This window comes from Barbus barbus (genome assembly GCF_936440315.1).
Source record: "Barbus barbus genome assembly, chromosome: 49".
Lineage (NCBI taxonomy): Eukaryota > Metazoa > Chordata > Actinopteri > Cypriniformes > Cyprinidae > Barbus > Barbus barbus.
The window spans coordinates 8391967-8412698 of NC_136727.1; the positions used below are offsets into that span (position 1 = coordinate 8391967).

A 20732-nucleotide genomic window follows, 5' to 3' on the forward strand; every position below is an offset into this window, starting at 1 on the left:
CGCTAAAGTATGATGAATGTATCTAGTGATGGGAGTAACAAACCTTTTCAAAGCTTTGAATCAACTGAACCAATCGGTTCGCAAAACGATTCACAGTTTCGAAGTGCAAGAAACCACATGCTGACTGATGCCTGCTGGTCAAAACTATGTAAATGCAACAAAAACTCAGGCCAAAACATGCATAAAAACTGTTTTTACAAACCCATTGCAAATGTTTTCTTGAAACTATTATACCTTAAATGCAATTTAAATAATCAAATAAGATTAAATATGAATTGTCTGTATAATATATATATATTTTTTAATAATTATTATTAATTTGCAGGGTTTTTTTTTTTACTCAAATGTCTCATTAAAAATATCTACAAATTGATAAAACTGATCCGAGATCAGGTAAAAAAAAAACAAAAACAAAGTCCGAATTCAAAGTTAGCTTCACTTCCTGTCTCATGAGATACCTTCATCTAATTGATTTTTGAAGGCAGCATAGATGAATACTTCGCTGACTTTGATATCCCACAATCCTGTGCATTCCATTCCGTGACGAGTGAGCTAAAAAAATAAAGATGGCCTCTGAAAGTTGCGTTCGGTGGTCATTTTTTTGTGTAAATGTATATTTCTGACTAACTTTTTGCATTTTTGGTGCTAATTCTAGCGAAAAATCAGTATTATGGTAATTAAATATTTGTTTAGTTATCACCAAAACTCGTTCTATTTTGTTATATATCATTAAACCACCTCAGAAATCTGTCTGAAATCAGTTTCATGAGGTGCCTTCATGCAAAAATGCGGCCTGCAAAGTCATTGCCTCATAAGGCATCGAGGCAGCAAGTCAGCTGCCTAAGTTTTCAGATGCAGCCCATGAGCGTTAAACTAAATGCGTTACCACAGACTTCAACTAACAGCATGTCCAAGCACTCCAAATGAACAATTAAATGCTTTTTCCAATGCAAATAGCTCTCCCAGTGAAGCCCAGCATCCGGAGAGGACATGAAATGTCATGCTCAGAGCCTCTTGTCCAATGAATATTGATCTTTGCTCCATTAAAATCAATAGACTCCCAGTGAAGAATGGCATCAATTGGACTCTACGGGACATGTGTCCACTGAATCATCTGCAGAGATTAATGCAGATTAATGTGGATCATGTTAATTGAACAAGCAGTGCTTTTCGCTTTTAGTCGCTAAAATATCATAATGCACCGTGAGTGTAAATTACCATATATACAAATAATTTGTAAATAGATAAACATGTCATTGTTGCATTTTAATGTAATTTTAGGAGGAGAAGCTGATAGCAGATATGAAAAAGTCTCTGTTTGGCTCTATGATGCATTTACAGAAAAAGACAAAATCGTTCAGACATCTATATCATTTCCTGAGGGAAACGCTAAACATTTTATGTAAATACAAGACTGTAAACTGAAACCACTGACCATTTCATAGAACAACAGTTCTGAGCAAATGATACCCAGCTCACTCTCAATTGTCAAGTCAGGCAAAAAAAATTGTCATAGCAAGCTAATGTAGCATAACGCAACAACAACTCTCCTGAACAGAGCTGAGTGAAGCTTGTAAAATGATAAATAGTGAACATTAGACCATTTGCCTTTCTGATATACTTGAAAACATCCACTTAGCATTGTTATATTGCAGCTTATATATTGAGTGACATCTCAAAAAAGGGTTAAACAGGGCATGCTAATTATCAAATCCAAAATTACATGCAAATATTGTACAAGGTATGCTAAAACAGCCAGACATTTTTAGTGAAGTTTAGATTTCATAAACAAAGGCTTGTCATTTCCACTAAAAGCTAAATGCACTAGCAGGTTATTATATATTCAGCACAGTTCCACTTGGCTGAGTTAGCTTAGCGTGTGAATTCAGTATCCAATGTTGAGTGCTTCAGTGGGCAGTGCCGTTCCCCACAGTGTTTCAGACCCCCTATGTTGCACACTTACAGGTGCTTACAACTGCCAATAGCTTTAATCACAGGTGCCGAAATGATGCACCGAACATCTGGTCAACATCAGTAGCATAGCGTAAACATGATTTTCAAGCTGTTTGTTTAGAACAACAGCATATGAATTATAACCATCGACCACCTTGGAAAAGTTTCCAACACCTTCATTATCCATTGAAGTCTAATTTGGATACCTTTTTGAGACCCATTTGCGGATATTTAAACTGGAGAGTTGCTATACCAATTCTCCAGTTTGGGTCAATCCTGGCCTGCCATTGGCTGGCTGTCATTACGAATGACATTTCGTTTCTCTACCAGATGCAACAACTCTACAGGAGCCGCCACAGCGATTAACCTTGAGCACAAATTGTAGACCAAAATGAACATTCATCATCACTCTCGGTCACCTTACTAGCTCACAGCACCAAAGACGTCTAGAACTATGAGGTCAGTTTTAATCAAAGCCATTTTATTCCATCAAGAACAAGTTAAGCCACCAAATATAGCGGTTTAGTGAAAGAAAATGTGTGCAAAAGTCACCATGAGTGGCGTAATTTTGTCTTTGTAAATTACCCTGTAATTTTGATGTACCTATTTCTGCACAGCAGGGCGATGGAGAAAAATGTCACAAAACTGAGTATAGGCACCAAAAAACTGCCCAGTTCCTCAGAACAATTGCTTGTCACTGGAGACATAATGGAGATCTGGATCCAGAACCTCAGAATGACAAATCATACAAATGCCTTCAATTAGCCTTTAAAATATAGGGAAGTTAGGCTTATTTGATCTGGGCCACAAAAATGCTTGAATCATGAAGTCTTAAGGTTAAAATTACCATTAAGTATCCTATTTGGGGAATATCCATTGCAAAGCATTTATTCAAATTCAGGGACTTGGCGGTGTGGCAGTAGTTTCTAGAATGTTCAGCTGTTTAAAAGGTGAAGGCATATGGGGCAATACATTTCTTTTCCATATATCGTACGGTATACCAAGTTTGTGCCAACACAGGATTTGGCCTCGAGGCAAAGCTATGGGAAGATGATTTATAAAGAATCAGACCGCCCCTCAGAACTCGGCCGATTTAAATCTTAGAGTTTCTGGAAGACAGTCAATAGTCCTTCTATATCATTGCAGCCCTTGGCAAGACTTCAAGAATTCATTATGGCTTAAAATCCACAGCATACATATTCATATTTACCTTTCTGGCTCTGCGGGTCATACACCTGAATCCCAAAGAGAGGTGGTCTTTCAGCCCGCATTAGGGCAACATCGTTGGATGACAAATCCAGACGGAATATCGAGGCGTTCATGTAATCTGTCCAGAATATGTAATTCTGGTAATGGGCAATCCCAAATGGATGATTCAACTCTTTCCCGCTGTACACCACCTGTGAAAAGTAGATCAGGTTTGTGAATCACAGGGAAATATTTAGATGAACATAGAGAGGTAACGGAGGTGTCTGAGAACTAAAGAACCGACTCACTCATTTACTAACCGTTCTGTGGCTGCCATTGAGGTAGATTTTCTCAATGTGGTCATAGTAGGCGTCACACCAGTACATGACACTGGATGAGTGGTCCAGAGTGAGGCCGTTAGGCCACAGCATGTTGGATGTGACAAAGATCTGACGGTGAGATCCATCCATCCAGGCCTTCTCTATCCTTCCTCTGCTGTCATTTAACTCATCCTCCTCCCAGTCCGTCCAATACATCCATCTGAGAAACCAAGTGAGAAATTATATCTTTAAGATCATGACACCCTGCTGAAGAGGACCATCTTAGACCAGAATTAACTTCCATTCTGCTCTAGATGGTTTAATACAGATAAAACTTGTTCCTGGTGTCTCAGGGGTGGGAAACTCTGGCCTTGAAGATCAACTGTCCTACAAAGGTTAGCACCAACCCTAATCAAAAACACCTGCTTGTAATCTTCAAGACTTTGGTTAGATTTTTTAGGTGTGTTGGATCAGGGTTGGAGCTAAGGTTGGAGAAACTCTGGTCTTGGAGATGCACTGTCCTACAAAGTTTAGCGCCAACCCTTATCAAAAATGCCATCTTGTAATCTTCAAGACTTTGGTTAGATTTTTCAGGTGTGTTTGATTAGGGTTGAGAGACTCTGGCCCTGGAGATCTACTGTCCTACAAATAAACATATTTTACTATTGTTTCTGTTTTGTTGCTGCACTGTGCAACCAATATTGGGTTCTGAAGTTGGAGTTGTTGCAATTCCTCTGAGATTCCGAGTCATAACTCGGACTTGGGAGGGAGTTCCAGCTACAGGGAACATGGAATTTCCAGCTTCCGAGTACAAATGAAATGCAGCATAAACACTGCTGAATCTCGAAGGCCAGAGTTGCCCACATCTTTCATAACTGGTAGCGTAGCCAAGATTTCCACCAAACCACCATCATGGTGTTTCTGAAAATATAGTTCACCATGCTTCTCAAGCTAGTTAAGAAGCTCATCTGTGACACAAACATCCAATACTGGGTACAATTTATCAATTGGGAAATTCCCTGAGATGCAGGATTTGAATGCCACAAACCAGAACTATAAAGACTACGGTTAGACTTCCAGTTGAAAAAGAAAAAACAAATCCAGCTGGTTTTGGAACATTGTTGCAGGTTTCTGGTCGTAAGCTGGTAGACCATCTTGGACCAAAAACAAACCAGTTACCAGCTGGCTGTACCAGTTGAAGTTGGTCAAATTGGATTTTGGAATGCTGAGTTTAAAAGTCAGTTACAAAAAGGTAAATTGGTCTTATTTGAATCCAAAAAAATAATACTGATTACTCCTTGGTTAACTGCTAGTTGGTTAGTTCTTAAGACACAGTCTTAACATACTGGCTATATTTGTTCAACTGGCCCTGGGTTTGCTCAAAGGTGCCTTCTAAAAGATAGCTCACCGTAAAATAATCCTTTAAAATAATCGAAGACAATATCTACACCTAGCCATCTAAAAAAAAGAGTCTTGTACAATTGCATGTTTTTATTAATTCATGATTTATTTGGAAGCCAAACTTTTTGTTCTGGACCTCGTACAAGGTCCTTTTTTCCAAGTTCAAATCACTCACATTTCACAACATAAATTTAACACTGTGACACGGCCTTGCACATTTGAACGCAGCCTAACATAACATGACAGAGGGAATTGACTCCCCCCCACTCATATTCAGTGACCTGTTGAATAATTCATGAGACAGGGCTTTGAGTGACAGCGCCTGCTGTGAACAGGCGAACCAGGCGAGTGATGGAGATGGAGAGCAAATGCGATCAGGACCTAGAGTCATAACAGCTAATCCTCCATTTTATCATGTTAGCACAGACAGGAAATGACATGCGTACATGGGATATGGAAGGACAGACACGGCAAAGGACAGTTTTTAGAGAAGTAAATGGGATTTAAAAGGGGAGAGATTAAGCTGGGGTAGGTATTGTATATTCAGCACACAGGCAGCTAAAGCTTGAGCGGTGATCCAAAGTTCAAAAAACTTAGACTGTTTGAAATTTTAAACCAATTTCTAGTAACACAATTACAGATTATTTGCAGATTAAAACTGATTACTGGTAATTATTCCAAAGACTCCAGGTACTATTTGCAACTAAATGATCTGAAATTCCAAGACACCGAAGCTATTAAAAACTGACAACCCAATCCAGAAACCCATTACGAGGATAAACATGTCAAGTGTACAGCACATGGAAAGAAGTCACTAAAATATAAGCAGAAACTGGAACCTGCCTTTAAACTTTTAAACCTCTTATGTCAGGCTTCACCGTTCTGTCAAGGCAGCGATTTGCAGTCATGGATTCGCCATATTCTCTTTAAGCCTTTCCATCTGAGCAATGACATCGAATGAGGATGTTCGCATTAGCTCCCTTTGATACAATAGCACATCTGCTACTTCCAGTCTTAGATTTAAATTAACAATATTATTGAATAAATGTGTTTTGTAACTCCAAGGAATGTAAGTATAACCATCTTATAGTTCCATGTTTTTTGGAGCTAATGGATTTTGTTTTTCTTTTAACATTTACCATCATATAATACTACGGTTTCTTTAATGTACTATGGTAATTCCATGGTACCGTATTCTTCAGAATTTTGTTGTAATTACATTTACATTTACATTTATTCATTTAGCTGACGCTTTTATCCAAAGCGACTTACAATTGCTATATATGTCAGAGGTCGCACGCCTCTGGAGCAACTAGGGGTTAAGTGTCTTGCTCAGGGACACATTGGTGTCTCACAGTGGATTCGAACCCGGGTCTCTCACACCAAAGGCATGTGTCTTATCCACTGCGCCATCACCACCACACAGTACTAATTATTCAGTACTATATATCAAAGTCCCATAGTTTTACATTGTTACATGGTAACACTATAATATTTTGAAATATACCATGCTTCTGAAATTTAGGCACCACAGTATTTGGTATTCCAAAGTACTTTCAAAAATACTATGTTATTTTTGTCATTATCAGTGTTTTGAGTTTATTATTTCCTACATACTAGAGTAATACTTTACATATCATTGTAATATTATGTTTTGGAGCAGTACCATGATCATTTTATGGTAGTCTTTGAAGTACTAAAGTACATTTTTATGCTGGACATTTACCATTTTAATACTATCATAGTTTAGTTGATATCTACCTTGGTTTGCATTAAATACAGTAACATATACCAGGTACCACAGTATTAATTTTTTTAGACACATACTGTAGCATAATAACTTATACTGTAATAATAAACAATAGCATAATACATTAAAGAAGCATGATACTATCATCTGATACCATTCCATTCTTGGCCAATGTACAGTGATGGGAAATAACTGATTACATGTAATCTGGACTACGTAATCAGATTCTAAAAAGGAAGTACTTGTTAATAGAGTATATTACATTTTAAAACGCTCATAATTAGATTACAGTTACTTTTTATGGATTACATATTATTCACACAATGGCAGTAATTTATTCTTTTTTTTTTTCCATTTCTAAAAAATAAACCTACCACTTATATACAGTTTGGGAAACCCTGCTCAAATGTAATGTTTAATGCATTTCATCATGTTGATGACAAATAATGGAATATATTTTCTCTCTTTTTTATTGTTTTGTTTTATAAACAAGGAACTCAATAATCCCATTCATGTCTATGTGATAAATTAGTTAAATCAAAAGTAATCTACAAGTAATTAATAAGTAATCAGACTACATTACCTATTATGTAATCCATATTATGTTACAAACTACAGTTTTTGTCTTGTAATTTGTAATCAGTAATGGACTACAATTTGTAAGTAATCTACCCAGTACGGCAAATGTACCAAGGCAACCCACAGTATATGAAAATGGTAATGATTCATTATATCAAGAACTATAGTATTACCATGTGTTTTTTTTCTTTTATACATATATTATAGTAATAGCTTGGAGTTCAAAATATGTAAATATTGTGGTAGTACAGCACCATAATATATAGTAGCATGGCATTGCCATCTAATACCACCACAGTGCTTTTTGTTAATGAAACCAGAGGAAGCACAGGGTTGTCAAAATTCCTTGATGAAATCTCTAAGCGCAAAGGGCAAACATCCCGCCCCCAGTGCACTCTAAATGGTTGGATTTCATCCAAGGCTTTAGCAGACTGAAATCCCTGCATTAGAATCTTTTAAATGCTTATGTAAGCAGGAAATGTATCATGGGCTTACCCGTTTAGAGGATCCACAACAATGGCCCTGGGATGAGACATATTGCCTTCTAAAAGCGTTCTCCTGGTCTGCGAGGGCCGGTCCAGCCCAGCCACACTGATGGTCTTTCTATAACCGTCATTTGTCCAGAACAGGTTATTACCTATCCAGTCCACTGAAATACCCTCAACATTATCCAGCTCTGGAGAAAGAGAGAGCAGAAAGAAATTGAGAAAATGTTGTTCTTTTAGCTTGATAACATCAAAGACAGCTCAATTAATCACTGCCCTCCTCTAATTCTTCCCAGTGAAATTATGCGGTATCGACCGGTGAGCTTCCCCGACGACTGAATTGCACAAAATGTATGATAAATAACTTCTCATTTGGAAAAACAACAGCAACAGAAGTGCTCAAGTACAGGTGGCCTGATTCTAACATACCACGCCGCATGGTTGCACAGATGATTCATCACTGAGCCAAAGCGAAAATGAGTTTGTTAGAGAATATTTAAGAGCTTTTTTACACAATAAAACTGCGGTACGGCTCAACAGAATTACACAAAAGCCAACATTAATCTCTGAGAAGTCACAGTAAACACACCGTCCTTAAGGATTGTTTCCCGAGCGGTTCCGTCAATCTTCTGCCGTCCAATTAGGAAGCTTGTGGTGTCGGCAAAGTAGATGTAGCTACTCTCTGCATGGAAATCCAGCGCTCTTGGACTCACGAGCCCTTCGATTTGAATCAAATGTTCATCTCCAGACTTGACATTCATATCCAGACCTCTGATAACCCCGGGTCGTCCTTTTCCATAAAACAGGAACAGCTCGTTCTTTGGTTCTGCAAATACACGATTACCCAAAGTAAACAGACGCAGTGGCATAACGTAACAAGCCTTCTGCCACGGTACTGTCAGAGCTTAATTAATTGACATAATTAACCTCCGTTTTCAATTCAGTTCTGCAAATTAAAGCCTTTGAAAAAAATGTATCCAAAGCGAGAGGCTCAAGCTAATTACATTAGCTTAATTAAAACCAGAATTAGTTCCACTGATTCGATTCTATGGAATCAGTCATCTTTTGGTGTATAACAGTTACATTGTGTTAGTAATTGTATCTGAGTGTGTGTAAGTGTGTGCGTGTAGAAGTAACTGGGGACAAACAGGGTCCTAAGTGGGGGCAGCAAAGAGAGGAACACATTCATATGAAGCACAATATTTTTGAAATTCATTACTTACAGGCTGCAGTGAAGAGGACGATTGTAATTATTAATAGGTCTGAGATCCAGAGAGACAAGAGGAACCAGGATGAAGGGAAAGAGGAACCCAATAAGAACAATTATGTGTTTTTGAGGCCAAATGATTCCTTTGTGAGAAAAATTTGAGCCATTATTGACTCTCGAGCAAATGCCATTCCATTGCTCTCAAGTTTTATTTTATAAAGTTTATTCACAAGATGTGAAAATGAATGACGTACAATGTTATTGACTTCCATGAAGGTAAGAGACAGGAATTTCATTTTTGTGTGAACCGCTTTAAATAACCATGTCCTGTTCTTGTATAATCCAGTGAATTAAATAATTTACAAATGAATGGTACTTCAACTCTTCTTAACGAATGAATGACGAGTCTGGCTTCAGTTCAAAAACAGCTTCACATTGCGTAACACTTGAGATAAAAACAAAAACTCAATTGGAGGAGCCACATTTAAAATCACTATAAAATAGATGATTTATGCCCCGATTTGATGCACATCATTATACTGTATATGATTTCTGAGAGCTGGATGACACAAAGTGATGAATAATATCAATGGATATAAATGTGAGAGAAGTCGTCCTGATGACACACCAACACACTCTTGACAACTTGTAATAATTTAGACAAGGTGACACATTTTCATACCTGGTTTATACAAAAAGGTACAACTTTAAGTAGCAATCATGGTTAGGGTCAAGTATGAAAGGTCTTTTCTGCCACAGAACAAAAAAATAAATAAAATAAAATAAAAATGCAACTGCAACTTTTTATCTCACAATTCAGACTTTTGTTTTCTTGCAATTGTGAGTTTACATCTCAAAATTCAGACTCTTTTCTCAGAAATGTGTAAAATAAATGGCGAGTTATGAAGTCAGAATTGCGAGATATAAACTAACAATTCAGATTTCTTTTCCTCAGAATTGCGGGATATAAACTCACAATTGCGAATCATAAAGTCCAATTCTGAGGGGGAAGTAAGACTGATATGTTATCAGAATTGCGATATACAGTATAAACTTACAATTCTGAGGAAAAATAATTTTTCTTTTTCTTTGTTTTTCAGAATTGCAAGTTCAAATCACGCAATTCTGAGAAAAAAGTCTGAACAGCGAGTTTATATCTCGCAGTTGTGAGAAAAAAGCCAGAATTGTGTGAGAAAAAGTCACAATTACCTTTTTTTTTTTTTTTATTCAGTGGCGGAAACAGGTGTCCATAGAATAGTGAGATATAAACTCGTAACTGTAAGAAAAGTCAGAATTGTGAGGAAAAAAAGTCGTTATAACCATTTTTTTTTTTTTTTCTAATTCCGTGATGGAAAAAACTAAATTACTATTAAAAGTAAAATAATTACTTTTAATTATTATCGTTAGCCTATTTTTATATATGTGGCAGAAAGAGGCTTTTATAGTTAAAAGTTTAGATCTACTGTTAGGGTTAAGTTTAGGTTATGTGCTTCTTACGATTTCACAATGTTTTACGAATTATTACCATTTTGGGCTTGCTTACACCAGAGCCTGCATTTTTCTGTACATTTATCGACTGACAAATCTCCAGAGTTTTCTTATGGTACATTTACGAAGTGAAGGTTACTGATTTTCATGACATGAGGTATAACTTAAGCATAATTCGTACACTAAATAAAACTGTAGGCAATATATCTGAGCTGCTAGATGATTTGTTTTTTTTTTTTGTTTTTTTTTTTTTACTGTTAAAGTCTGAACTTTGAGAAAAAATCCTTTTAAAATGTTCTGTCTTTCTACACACAAATACACACATATTCTTAGATAGTCAATGATCCTGATGCCAAGAGACAAAACATATCAATTTCCCATGTATTCCGCCCTAATGTGCTGAACGTGGACTATTAATCACAGAAACGTGTCCATTTTTCAGCGTCTTGTGGCTCCATAAATTTGGTCATAAATTTCCTTTTGACAAACCCTCGAGGGCCATCCATCTGATATATGGTTTCAGATAGCAGCACCTCTTCCATTGGGAATACCCCTAAGACCATTTACATGAGAGATCCATCTCCCAGAGCTAATCAGACACATGGGAGCTCCAGAAGGAAGAGACAGAAAAGAGAGATTGTTTTTTTGTAACCCTCACTTTTGCATGACTTCCCGTCGTTGGCAAGGACGTGGCCGGTCCGGCAGCGACACACGCTTGATTTGTAGTTGTGGCTCAGGAGACAGATATGCGAGCATCCACCCTTACGTCCATGTGGGTCAGGGCTGCATGCGTGAGTCCTGACTGGAGAAAGAGAAAGGTCAGTATTGGAGCTAGCATTGGAAAATATCACTGAAATAGCACTAAAAATATCACTTCAGGCACACCCTAAATAGTTTATAATTTTTCATAGTAAACATGTATACCACTAAAACATCTGATAAATAGTGCATTATTTAGAATGGTGTTTCACGCAGAGCAGGAAAAAATAATGCTACTATACATACAAAAGCACAATAAAATACTAAATGCTCCTTTTGATATTTTGACAACTTCATTAGTCACTTTGCACAGCGAAATGTTAACACAAGATCTAGCCCAGTGTTTCTTCAATGTTTTAGGAGGATACAACTATTAGAAAGTGTTTCACGCACAGCAGGCGGAAACAATACTACATGCTACATAACAAACTGCTAAATAATAAAAGGCAACTAACTGTGTATAGTTAGGAAAGCAAAAGATAGGCATAAAAAAAAATTGTAAGAGAAAATGTTTTTCATATTTTGGTTGATGTCGATGATCATACTGTACATCTGACTAAACTCTAGGATATTTTGACAAATTCATGAGTTACTTTTAGCACATTTAGCAATATGGCTAAATGCTAAATCAAAATTTAACCCAGTGTTTCTTGTTTTAAAGTGATAAAATTAGTAAAACAGTGTTTCAGGTACAGCAAGGAAAAAGCAATGCTAACTAATAACAGCAGCTAATTGTGTATAGTAAGCACAGGAAAACAAACAGGCTTATAAACTTTTAAAATGAAGCAGAAATATTTTCCATATTTTGGTTGATGTCAAAAATAATATGTTGTATGTAAACACTACAATATTTGACAAATTCATTAGTCTCTTTGTAGTACGGCTAAAGGCTAATTTAAAATTTAGCTCTGTGCTTCTTCAATGCTACATAAATGCTAAACGCTGAAAAATAAAAAGCAACTAATTGTGTAGTTAGGAAAACAAAAATAGGCTAATTAAATTTTGAAATTGAGTAGAAAACACTTTCCATATTTTTATTGATGTAAAAGGCCATGTGTCTAAAACTCTACGATATTTTGACACAAAGTCATTATTCACTTCACGATATGGCTAAATGCTAATACAAAATTTAGCACAATGTTTCTTCATTGTTTTAGTATGGCAAATGTTGCTATTTATGCCATTAAACATTGTGATAGGTCAGTTCAAAAAACCTTAAAACATCTTAAGAACATGAAATCTCCCTTCTGATTTTATTCCTCATACTTGTGACTTTAGCAAAGTCACGACTTTGCATCTTACAATGAAACTGTATTTCTTATTATAAACTTTTCCTGACAATTACTTTTAGATTTTATTATGAAGTAGAATGGGTTTAGCATTGATCAGTTTAGACTTGACAAAAATTGTGGTAAAAATCTTCATCGTCCAAAAGAAAACGCACACACACACACATACACACGTAGACTCCTTTTAGTCACAAATTTGCTAGCAGGGTTGGGAGCCCTTTTGGCTTGTGTGATCTTTATTAAAGTGTATCACTATTTTTAATCCATTTTAATTTTTGACCCATTTCTGATTACATTAGTCACGCTCCGACAACGAGTTTACCTGTAGGTTGAGCCAATCTGTGATAAACTCGGACAGCTCTGGTACTTTCCAAAGTGGTAATGGTGTTCGTGTCACTGCTGTTAAAGCGATTTATCCTAAATATGTCCACCTTGCTCTCTCTGGAGGGTTCAGAGCACGTCGCGAACAGGTAATCTTCAAAAAGCGCTAATCCGTACAGGTGCGACACCTAGAAAGAAAAACACAGGGATGGGGAAAGAGAAAGACTCATCTAGAGGCTATGGCACCTCTTCGACTTAATTCTGAACACGACACAAATGCGTCTGCTTAAATTTGCTTCTTTAATCCATCCAGCTATAGAGCCGATGTAACATTTGGTGAATAAACAGCAGCTCTGACAGACACCAGTTGAAATATGCAGGAATCTTTGATGTCACATCTGTGCTACAAATTACAGGCGGGTAGCGTCGAGGCTTTGATTTTGGGAAAAAAGGAGAAAGACTGACGTTAAAAACAAATGAGTTAGAGGTAGTGGAGTTCATTTCAGGTTATCTTTCAGTGCCAGCTTTGAGAAAAAAGTACCAATATAGCCTTCGATAGAGTCCCAGGGAATATGCTAGAGCTGAGCCTCACAGGAAATGAATGAACAAATCAATAAAAAAGCATAGAAAAGAGTTGTAGTTGGAAGCCAGGACTCTGCAAGGTCAAAACAACCAGATGCTCAACCAGGCTAACGGTTCTGGCTGGGGACAATGAAACGGTTACAAAAGTGTCAAGGAAAACAAGTCCTTATGCCACATCCATGTGATGAATTTAAATAAATGGCCACAGTTTGGGTGCATGCTTCCTGTGATTTCACAAGTAGGATTTTGATTCTGGAACAATTTTCCTGTCAAGAAAAACTCACTGGTTTTGACTCAGTTTGCCAGGTTAGTAGCATATACACTCACTGGCCACTTTATTAGGTACACCTTGCTAGTACCGGGTTGGACCCCCTTTTGCCTTCAGACCTGCCTTAATTCTTCATGGCATAGATTCAACAAGGTGTTGGAAACATTCCTCAGAGATTTTGGTCCATATTGATATGATAGCATCACGCAGTTGCTGCAGATTTGTTGGCTGCACATCCATGATGTGAATCTCCCATCCCACCATATCCCAAAGATGCTCTATTGGATTGAGATCTGGTGACTGTAGAGGCCATTTGAGTAAAGTCTGAGATGATTTGAGGTTTGTGACTTGGTGCATTATTCTGCTGGAAGTAGCCATCAGAAGATGGGTACACTGAAGTCATAAAGGGATGGACATGGTCAGCAACAATACTCAGGTAGTCTGAAAAACCCTAATCACCAAATGATTAATTGGAAATTGCTGCATAGGGTTTACTTGACTCCAATGAAACGTTTTTAGATGAATCTGTCATCTTCTCCTAAGTGTAATCTCTGTTCCCAAGGAGTTTTAGGCAAGTTTTTGCATTTTTTTTGGGAGTGCCCCTCTCTCTCACCTTTTTGGACTCGGCTCTCACAGGACCTATCGTATTTGTTGGGTACTGAGATATGTTTGACTCCGTGCCATTTATTCATGAATGACTTTTGGGAAGTCTACCATGGGTTGGTTGGGGTTTTAAATTTGTACAGCTGATTTTTGTTTTGTACTACTGTTCCACAAAATAAAACTCAAACAGTTGTTAACAAAAAAAAAAATACTCAGATAGGCAGTGGCGTTTAAACGATGCTCAATTGGTACTAAGGGGCCCAAAGTGTGCCAAGAAAATATCCCCCACACAATTACACCACCAGCCTGAACCGTTGAGACAAGGCAGGATGGATCCATGCTTTCATGTTCTTTACGCCAAATTCTGACCCTACCATCTGAATGTCACAGCAGAAATCAAGACTCATCAGACCAGGCAACGTTTTTCCAATCTTCTATTGTCCAATTTTGGTGAGTGTGTGCGAATTGTAGTAGTAGTTTTTATTTATTTAATTTTTTTTTACCTTGTGGTTACTACAATTTAAAACTTTGGGGTTGATCAAATTTGTTTTTAAAAGACGTCTCCTACAATAACTGCATTATTTATTTAAAAACAGTAAATCTGTAATACTGTGAAATATTATTACAATTAAAAAAATGTGTTTCTGTTTAAATATACATAAAAATGCATTTCTGTGATGCAAAGCTGAATTTTCAGCATCATAACTCCAGTCTTCAGCATCACATAATCCTTAAGATATCATTCAAATCTGCTGATTTGCTGATTATTTCCTATTATTATCAATGCAATGTTTAAAATAGTTGTGCTGCATAATATTTTTATGGAATATTAAACTGTGATCTTTTTTTGGGTTAGTTCAAAATTCTGTCATTAACTCACCCCCTCATGTTGTTCCAAACATGTAAGACCTTCATTCATCTTTGGAACACAAATTAAGATATTTTTGATGAAATTCGAGAGCTTTCTGACCCTGAATAGACAGTAACACAACTGAAACGTTCCAGGCCCAGAAAGGTAGTAAAGACATTGTTAAAATAGCCCATGTGTCATCAGTGGTTCAACCTTTTTTATTTTATGAAGCTACGAGAATACTTTTTTGTGTGCAAAGAAAACAAACAAAAAAAAAGATTGTTGAATTCATGGTCACCACTACTGCAATTAAATTCAAGCCAACATAGGAACTTTTGTCACTAATAGCATTGTGGAAACTCTTAACATTTAAAAAACCCAAGCAGTACGTTTACTGGATGATGATACTTAGCATGAAAAACATCTGAAAATTATACAAATCATGTAAACCATGAACACCTGCACACAGACACTTTCCAAAAGGGGATAGAAGGAATTTGTAAAACTATTTTCTTAAATATAGCATCAGGGTATTAGTTAACACCAGATGTCTCATAAGGCTGATAAACAGCCGCGGATGGATTATCTATTGTTTTTGAGAAAAATTAACAGATTTGACAATGCCCTTTGCCCGTACTATGAACTATGGATGAAATTTATACTGAATTTATGAAGCAATGAATTTTGTATCACCATACTTTTGGGCCTATTGGAGGGGTGAAGGAGAGAAGCCAAACTTATAGCCTTCAAAATAAACTGCTTTAACAGTTATTCAAAGGAGTATCATTTATCACAGCTTTACTGTTCACTATTAAGGCAGCTGGGTAAAATATAAGCAAGAACTTATCCTATATAGCTTAGTTGAACAGAGGTCACCAATATTTGCCGGTCTAGACTTTCTTATGCTGGTCTGGACCAGCATAAACAAGATATCCACCAGTTAGTTGGGGATTCACATGCAAACGGCAACACATCTTGTGCTGTGTCAGAATATGCCATACTATATAGTATGCGAAACTCAGCACACAAAAAGTGTAATATGTCCGAATTCAAAGTTTATAAAAAGCAGTGCACCACAAGATTAGTATGTTCAAATTCATAGTATTCGAAAAAATAGTATGACAAAGGAGCAGTATGTACGCCAATATTAACAGTACATGAATATTTGTAGTTTTCAAAAAACAGTGCACCAAAAAGTATGTCCGAATTCATAGTATTTGAAAAACAGTACACCATATACTGTATAGTATGTTGATTTCGCCTAGTATGCCAAAAGAGCAGCATGTCAGAATTCATGTTATTAAAAAAAAGCAAGGCAATGCCTTGTATGCATGCCAGTATTAACAGTATGCCAATGTTCATAGTTTTCAAAAAACACTGTGCCAAAAAAGACGTGTCCGAATTCACAGTATCTGAAAAACAGTATGCCAAGTATAGTATATACGAATTCACCTAGTACCCCAAAAGAGCAGCATGTCTAAATTCATAATATTCAAAAAATAGTACGCCAAAAAAGTAGCACTGTATGTCCGAATTCATAGTATTCAAAAAAGCAAGGCAATATAGTATGCACACCAATATTAACAGTATGCCAATGTTCATAGTTTTCGAAAAACAGTGAACCAAAACAGTAGTATGTTCAAAATGATTGTATTTGAAAATAAGTGAAAGTGAAGTGACGTGTGGCCATGTATGGTGACCCATACTCGGAATTTGTGCTCTGCATTTAACCCATCCAAGTGGACACACACAGAAGTGAGTAGTGAACAAACACACAGACCTACTACTTCTGCAGAGATTCTGGATTGCGCATTCGATGGACACTCTACTATCCCATGAAGCCATGGGAGAGGAGTAAATGGAAGTGAAGTGACGCAATTGGTAGGTCACTTGACGGTGACAACATGGCGGATGTAGTATTTTCAAATTTCATTCATACTACCCATTTTCAGAATACGTACTTTTAACATACTTCATACTTTTTCAAACCAAATGTAGTACCTACTACACAGGTATGCAATTTCGTAAGCAGCTTTGGTCTTTTTCACATGAAGATCATGGGTTCAAGAAGAAACAACCAAGATTGAGCACATCTTACCGAGTTTCCTTGGACGATCGTATGTCTGTTCTTGCCATTGTAATCCACAACTTCGATAAAATTCAGATAAGCATCCGCCCAGTAGACGAGCTTCTTGACCAAGTCCAATGTCACAGCGGTCGGCTGTTCGGTTTTATACTCCACTATCTTGGTTCGGTTGGTGCCGTCCATATTGCAGCGTTCAACCTTGGCTACCATCCCATAGTCCGTGAAAAAGAGTTTTCTGTTGGGGGGTCAAGAACAGAGCAGCTTTAAACCGGAATCTACTATCTGACGTAAATTAAATCAAAAGTCAAGGCTGTTTAAGATTTAATCGATCCACTTATACCCATTAATTTTCTATTCTGCAAAATATTGTGCCAGTCGAATGCTTGCAGTAAAAACAGGGCAATTAAACCGAGGCACTGTGAGCAAGAGCTGAATGAATGGGCCGCAGTATGATATTTCTCTTTATACTAACACATACTGACAGCAGAATAAGAGAGGGGGAGGTCATCCGCATTACTCCGCACGAGGATTCTGGCACAGAAATGGTCATTGTCGTCTGAAAGCGACAAACTGGCCCCAACAGCATGCACAACTCAGCACTGCATACAAATGAATGTTTACCAAGAGACCAAAGAGTTTCTCACGTCACAGACGCGTAGATGACTCAACATCAGATAAGGATGATTTATTCACTCCTATGAAAAATTCAACCAAGAGCCTCCTGTAGGACGCATGATCATTTTCAGATAGTATAAATAGCTGAATATCTTTGCATAGGTCAACGAATTATGAACTATTTGTTTGGAGAGGATTCTAAAAGGTAATTTTATTGACGTTTTACCAGTTCTTTAGACTTCAGTGACAATGTAATTAAAGTACAACAAAAATCTTTCACTGAAGATTTTTTAATCAAGGTAGGTATTTATTTATTTGCTTGTTTGTTTAATGGTTTTAGTAATAATAATAATAATATACTTATTTACTTGAAATTGTATTTAAAGCTGCAGTCCGTAACTTTTTTTGGTTAAAAATGATCCGAAATCAATATATGAGAAATTACATAACCAGCCAGTGTTCAAAACTATCACCTTACTTTAGCCCGATTCACAATGGTTATCTTATAATAATGTTTTCTAATTTGAGTGGTACCGGTAGGTTTCCGCAGGAAATTCGAGCATGGCACTGCGTCATTACATCAAGTCGGTAAACATAAAGAAGTTTTCCCGGCTAGTAGGCTATAGCACGTGAGGATACTGCAGGTGCCGGATCATTTATAGCCTTATTTCACAGCAGCTAGAATAATTAAATTTATCATTTTGATGGCGGATTGTAATCCAGAAAGGATTATGTGTTTATGAAACATGTGAATGAAATTAAATTATATTCCAGTTTTAAATGTGCTTCTGAATACAGATAGCCAACGTGGGATTACACAAGTTTTTGTTTTTTAAAATAGAACCAGTTTGAAGGAAGATTAATTTGCTTTTTGGATTAAAAGAATTTCTTAATATGAAATTTGAATGGTATGACAATTAGATATTAGACTGTACAAAAATTGAAATATACACACTGATACTATAGGCTACTCATAGTCACGCAATGCTGATGTTGTTAACATTAATAATTTGAGAAGAAAGTATAAAAATGATAATACTTTGCACGGTTATATGTGATATGAGCAAACTGATCTTTAGATTTAATCACCATTGGCAGTGCAATTTATTGTAATACCTTTTTCCTCAGTTGGTCAGGACAAACGTTGCAGACTTGTTACTTACTTGTTCAGATGGCAATATACGGTGAAAATTCTGATTTGGGTCATATATTCCAAGACATAGGCTAGAATCTGTGTACAGTAAATATCCACACCGGTGCAGTGACTGACAGCTGCACATTCACCTCAAAACATTAGACTCATCCGTGCTGGAGCCGTGCCGGAACACCGGATCACAACCCCGTGCACGAAAGATAATTCGGCAAGAAACTGCAATTTCAGGTTTTCAAACATAGAGGGCGACAAATAGGGAAAGGTTACGGACTGCAGCTTTAATTAAATTATATAACACATTAAATTTAGATTAAATTACTTCAAATCAAAAGATACTTTATCCCAATATAATACTAATAATAATCATGACCAAACTATTTATTACTTTTATATAAAAATGATATATATAAATATATTATTATTATTATGTACATATTAAATTAAAAGTAATAACTATTTTTCAGATGTTTTTTCACAAACGGTTGGAAGTAAGTTAATATTATTAAAGATAATATTATAAAATGGATAGTTCAGGCTTTTTTATGAAAAAAAGGCCTATTAGGATAAGATTGTGTAAAGTAGACAGGAAACAAGTTGGGAGAGAGAAAGAGGGAGGTGGGATCGGGAAAGCTCTGGGATTTGAACTCGGGACTCCGACAACGCAACGCAACAGCATTATATATCGGCGCACTGCCCACTAGGCTATCAGCGCCGACTACACAGAATTTATATATGAACTGATGTGCTATCACAGCTATACATATGGCATAATGGTTTATTATTCATAGTAGTAGTTACATTGTTTAAATAGATTTTTTCCCAAATATATCTAGTTTTAACAACAAAGGCTCATTGCTACCATCTCATACAAATGAAAGGACCTAATGGTTGTGTTAGCAAGCGTACCCCATGATGGGATCCAGCGCTAGGCCTTTAGGGTTCTGGATGTCCAGGTCGATGATGGTGACACATGCATCTCCCTGTTCACTGCACACGAATATCCGGTCGTTCACTCTGTCTACGAAGTAGAAATTTCCTGTCAACCAGTCGATGGCCATATGCTCCACATCTACATGGAAGAAACCATTCATTTTTAGACATGCGACATACGAGTTTGTAAACTGGGATCTGGTAGTTAGAAACAATTAATAATCCATGCATGCTTCAAAGAAGCAACAACTGACATTCAATGACCTGACATGCACACTTGACTCATTTAACCTTGTGACATTAAACACTTCATTAGCAGATCATTAAACACTTCAAGAGGTAAAAGAAGTGAAAAAAGAGACTAATGAGAAAATTTATATGGACATTAAACACAACACCCAAGTTCATAAAAACTTCAAAGGACATTAGTTTGCACTTGCTCTGAATTAATCATGAAAGTTATGAAACGTTCCTTAATTTGTATGTAAATTGACGTGCGTACTTACTTTGTAGGTTCTGACCTATCCGTATCTGATGTTTTTCTGAAAAGCCTTTGAGTTTGGTCATGCGGGCACACCACAGCTGGCCTGTATCCTGTGCCACCGAGAGCCAACAGAGTGACTCTTCTTTATAAATAAAGTCCAATATTTGAGTCCCATTTGTCTCCATGGACTTGAGATTTGGCATAGATGACCCATTGAGGTAAACAACTGATATAGAATTCATATTTGCTGTCAACAGAACCGGTGGTTTATCACCAGGATCTGAAAGAGGGAGCACAAAACGCACAGAGCTATTTATAATAAATTATTTATATTAAACATAATGCTCATATTGGGAACTTTCAGTACTGTGGACCTTTCAATAATAAATCTTAAAATAAAAATAAATTACAAAATGAATTG

At 36.7% G+C, this 20732-nt stretch overlaps 1 protein-coding gene across 1 annotated transcript in view; it reads right to left on the reverse strand.

Annotated features, from left to right (window-relative positions):
* Positions 1-20732, reverse strand: part of LOC306867723 (low-density lipoprotein receptor-related protein 1B-like) — a gene marked incomplete at its 5' end in the record, with an annotated part of 282208 nt that overhangs the window by 177263 nt on the left and 84213 nt on the right. The window contains 9 exons of the mRNA XM_079413559.1: positions 3164-3353; positions 3462-3681; positions 7687-7867; positions 8266-8502; positions 11030-11173; positions 12742-12928; positions 17142-17364; positions 19804-19966; positions 20334-20591. Of these exons, the coding sequence (XP_079269685.1) occupies positions 3164-3353; positions 3462-3681; positions 7687-7867; positions 8266-8502; positions 11030-11173; positions 12742-12928; positions 17142-17364; positions 19804-19966; positions 20334-20591 (1803 nt within the window). The remainder of the gene's footprint in view (positions 1-3163; positions 3354-3461; positions 3682-7686; positions 7868-8265; positions 8503-11029; positions 11174-12741; positions 12929-17141; positions 17365-19803; positions 19967-20333; positions 20592-20732) is intronic.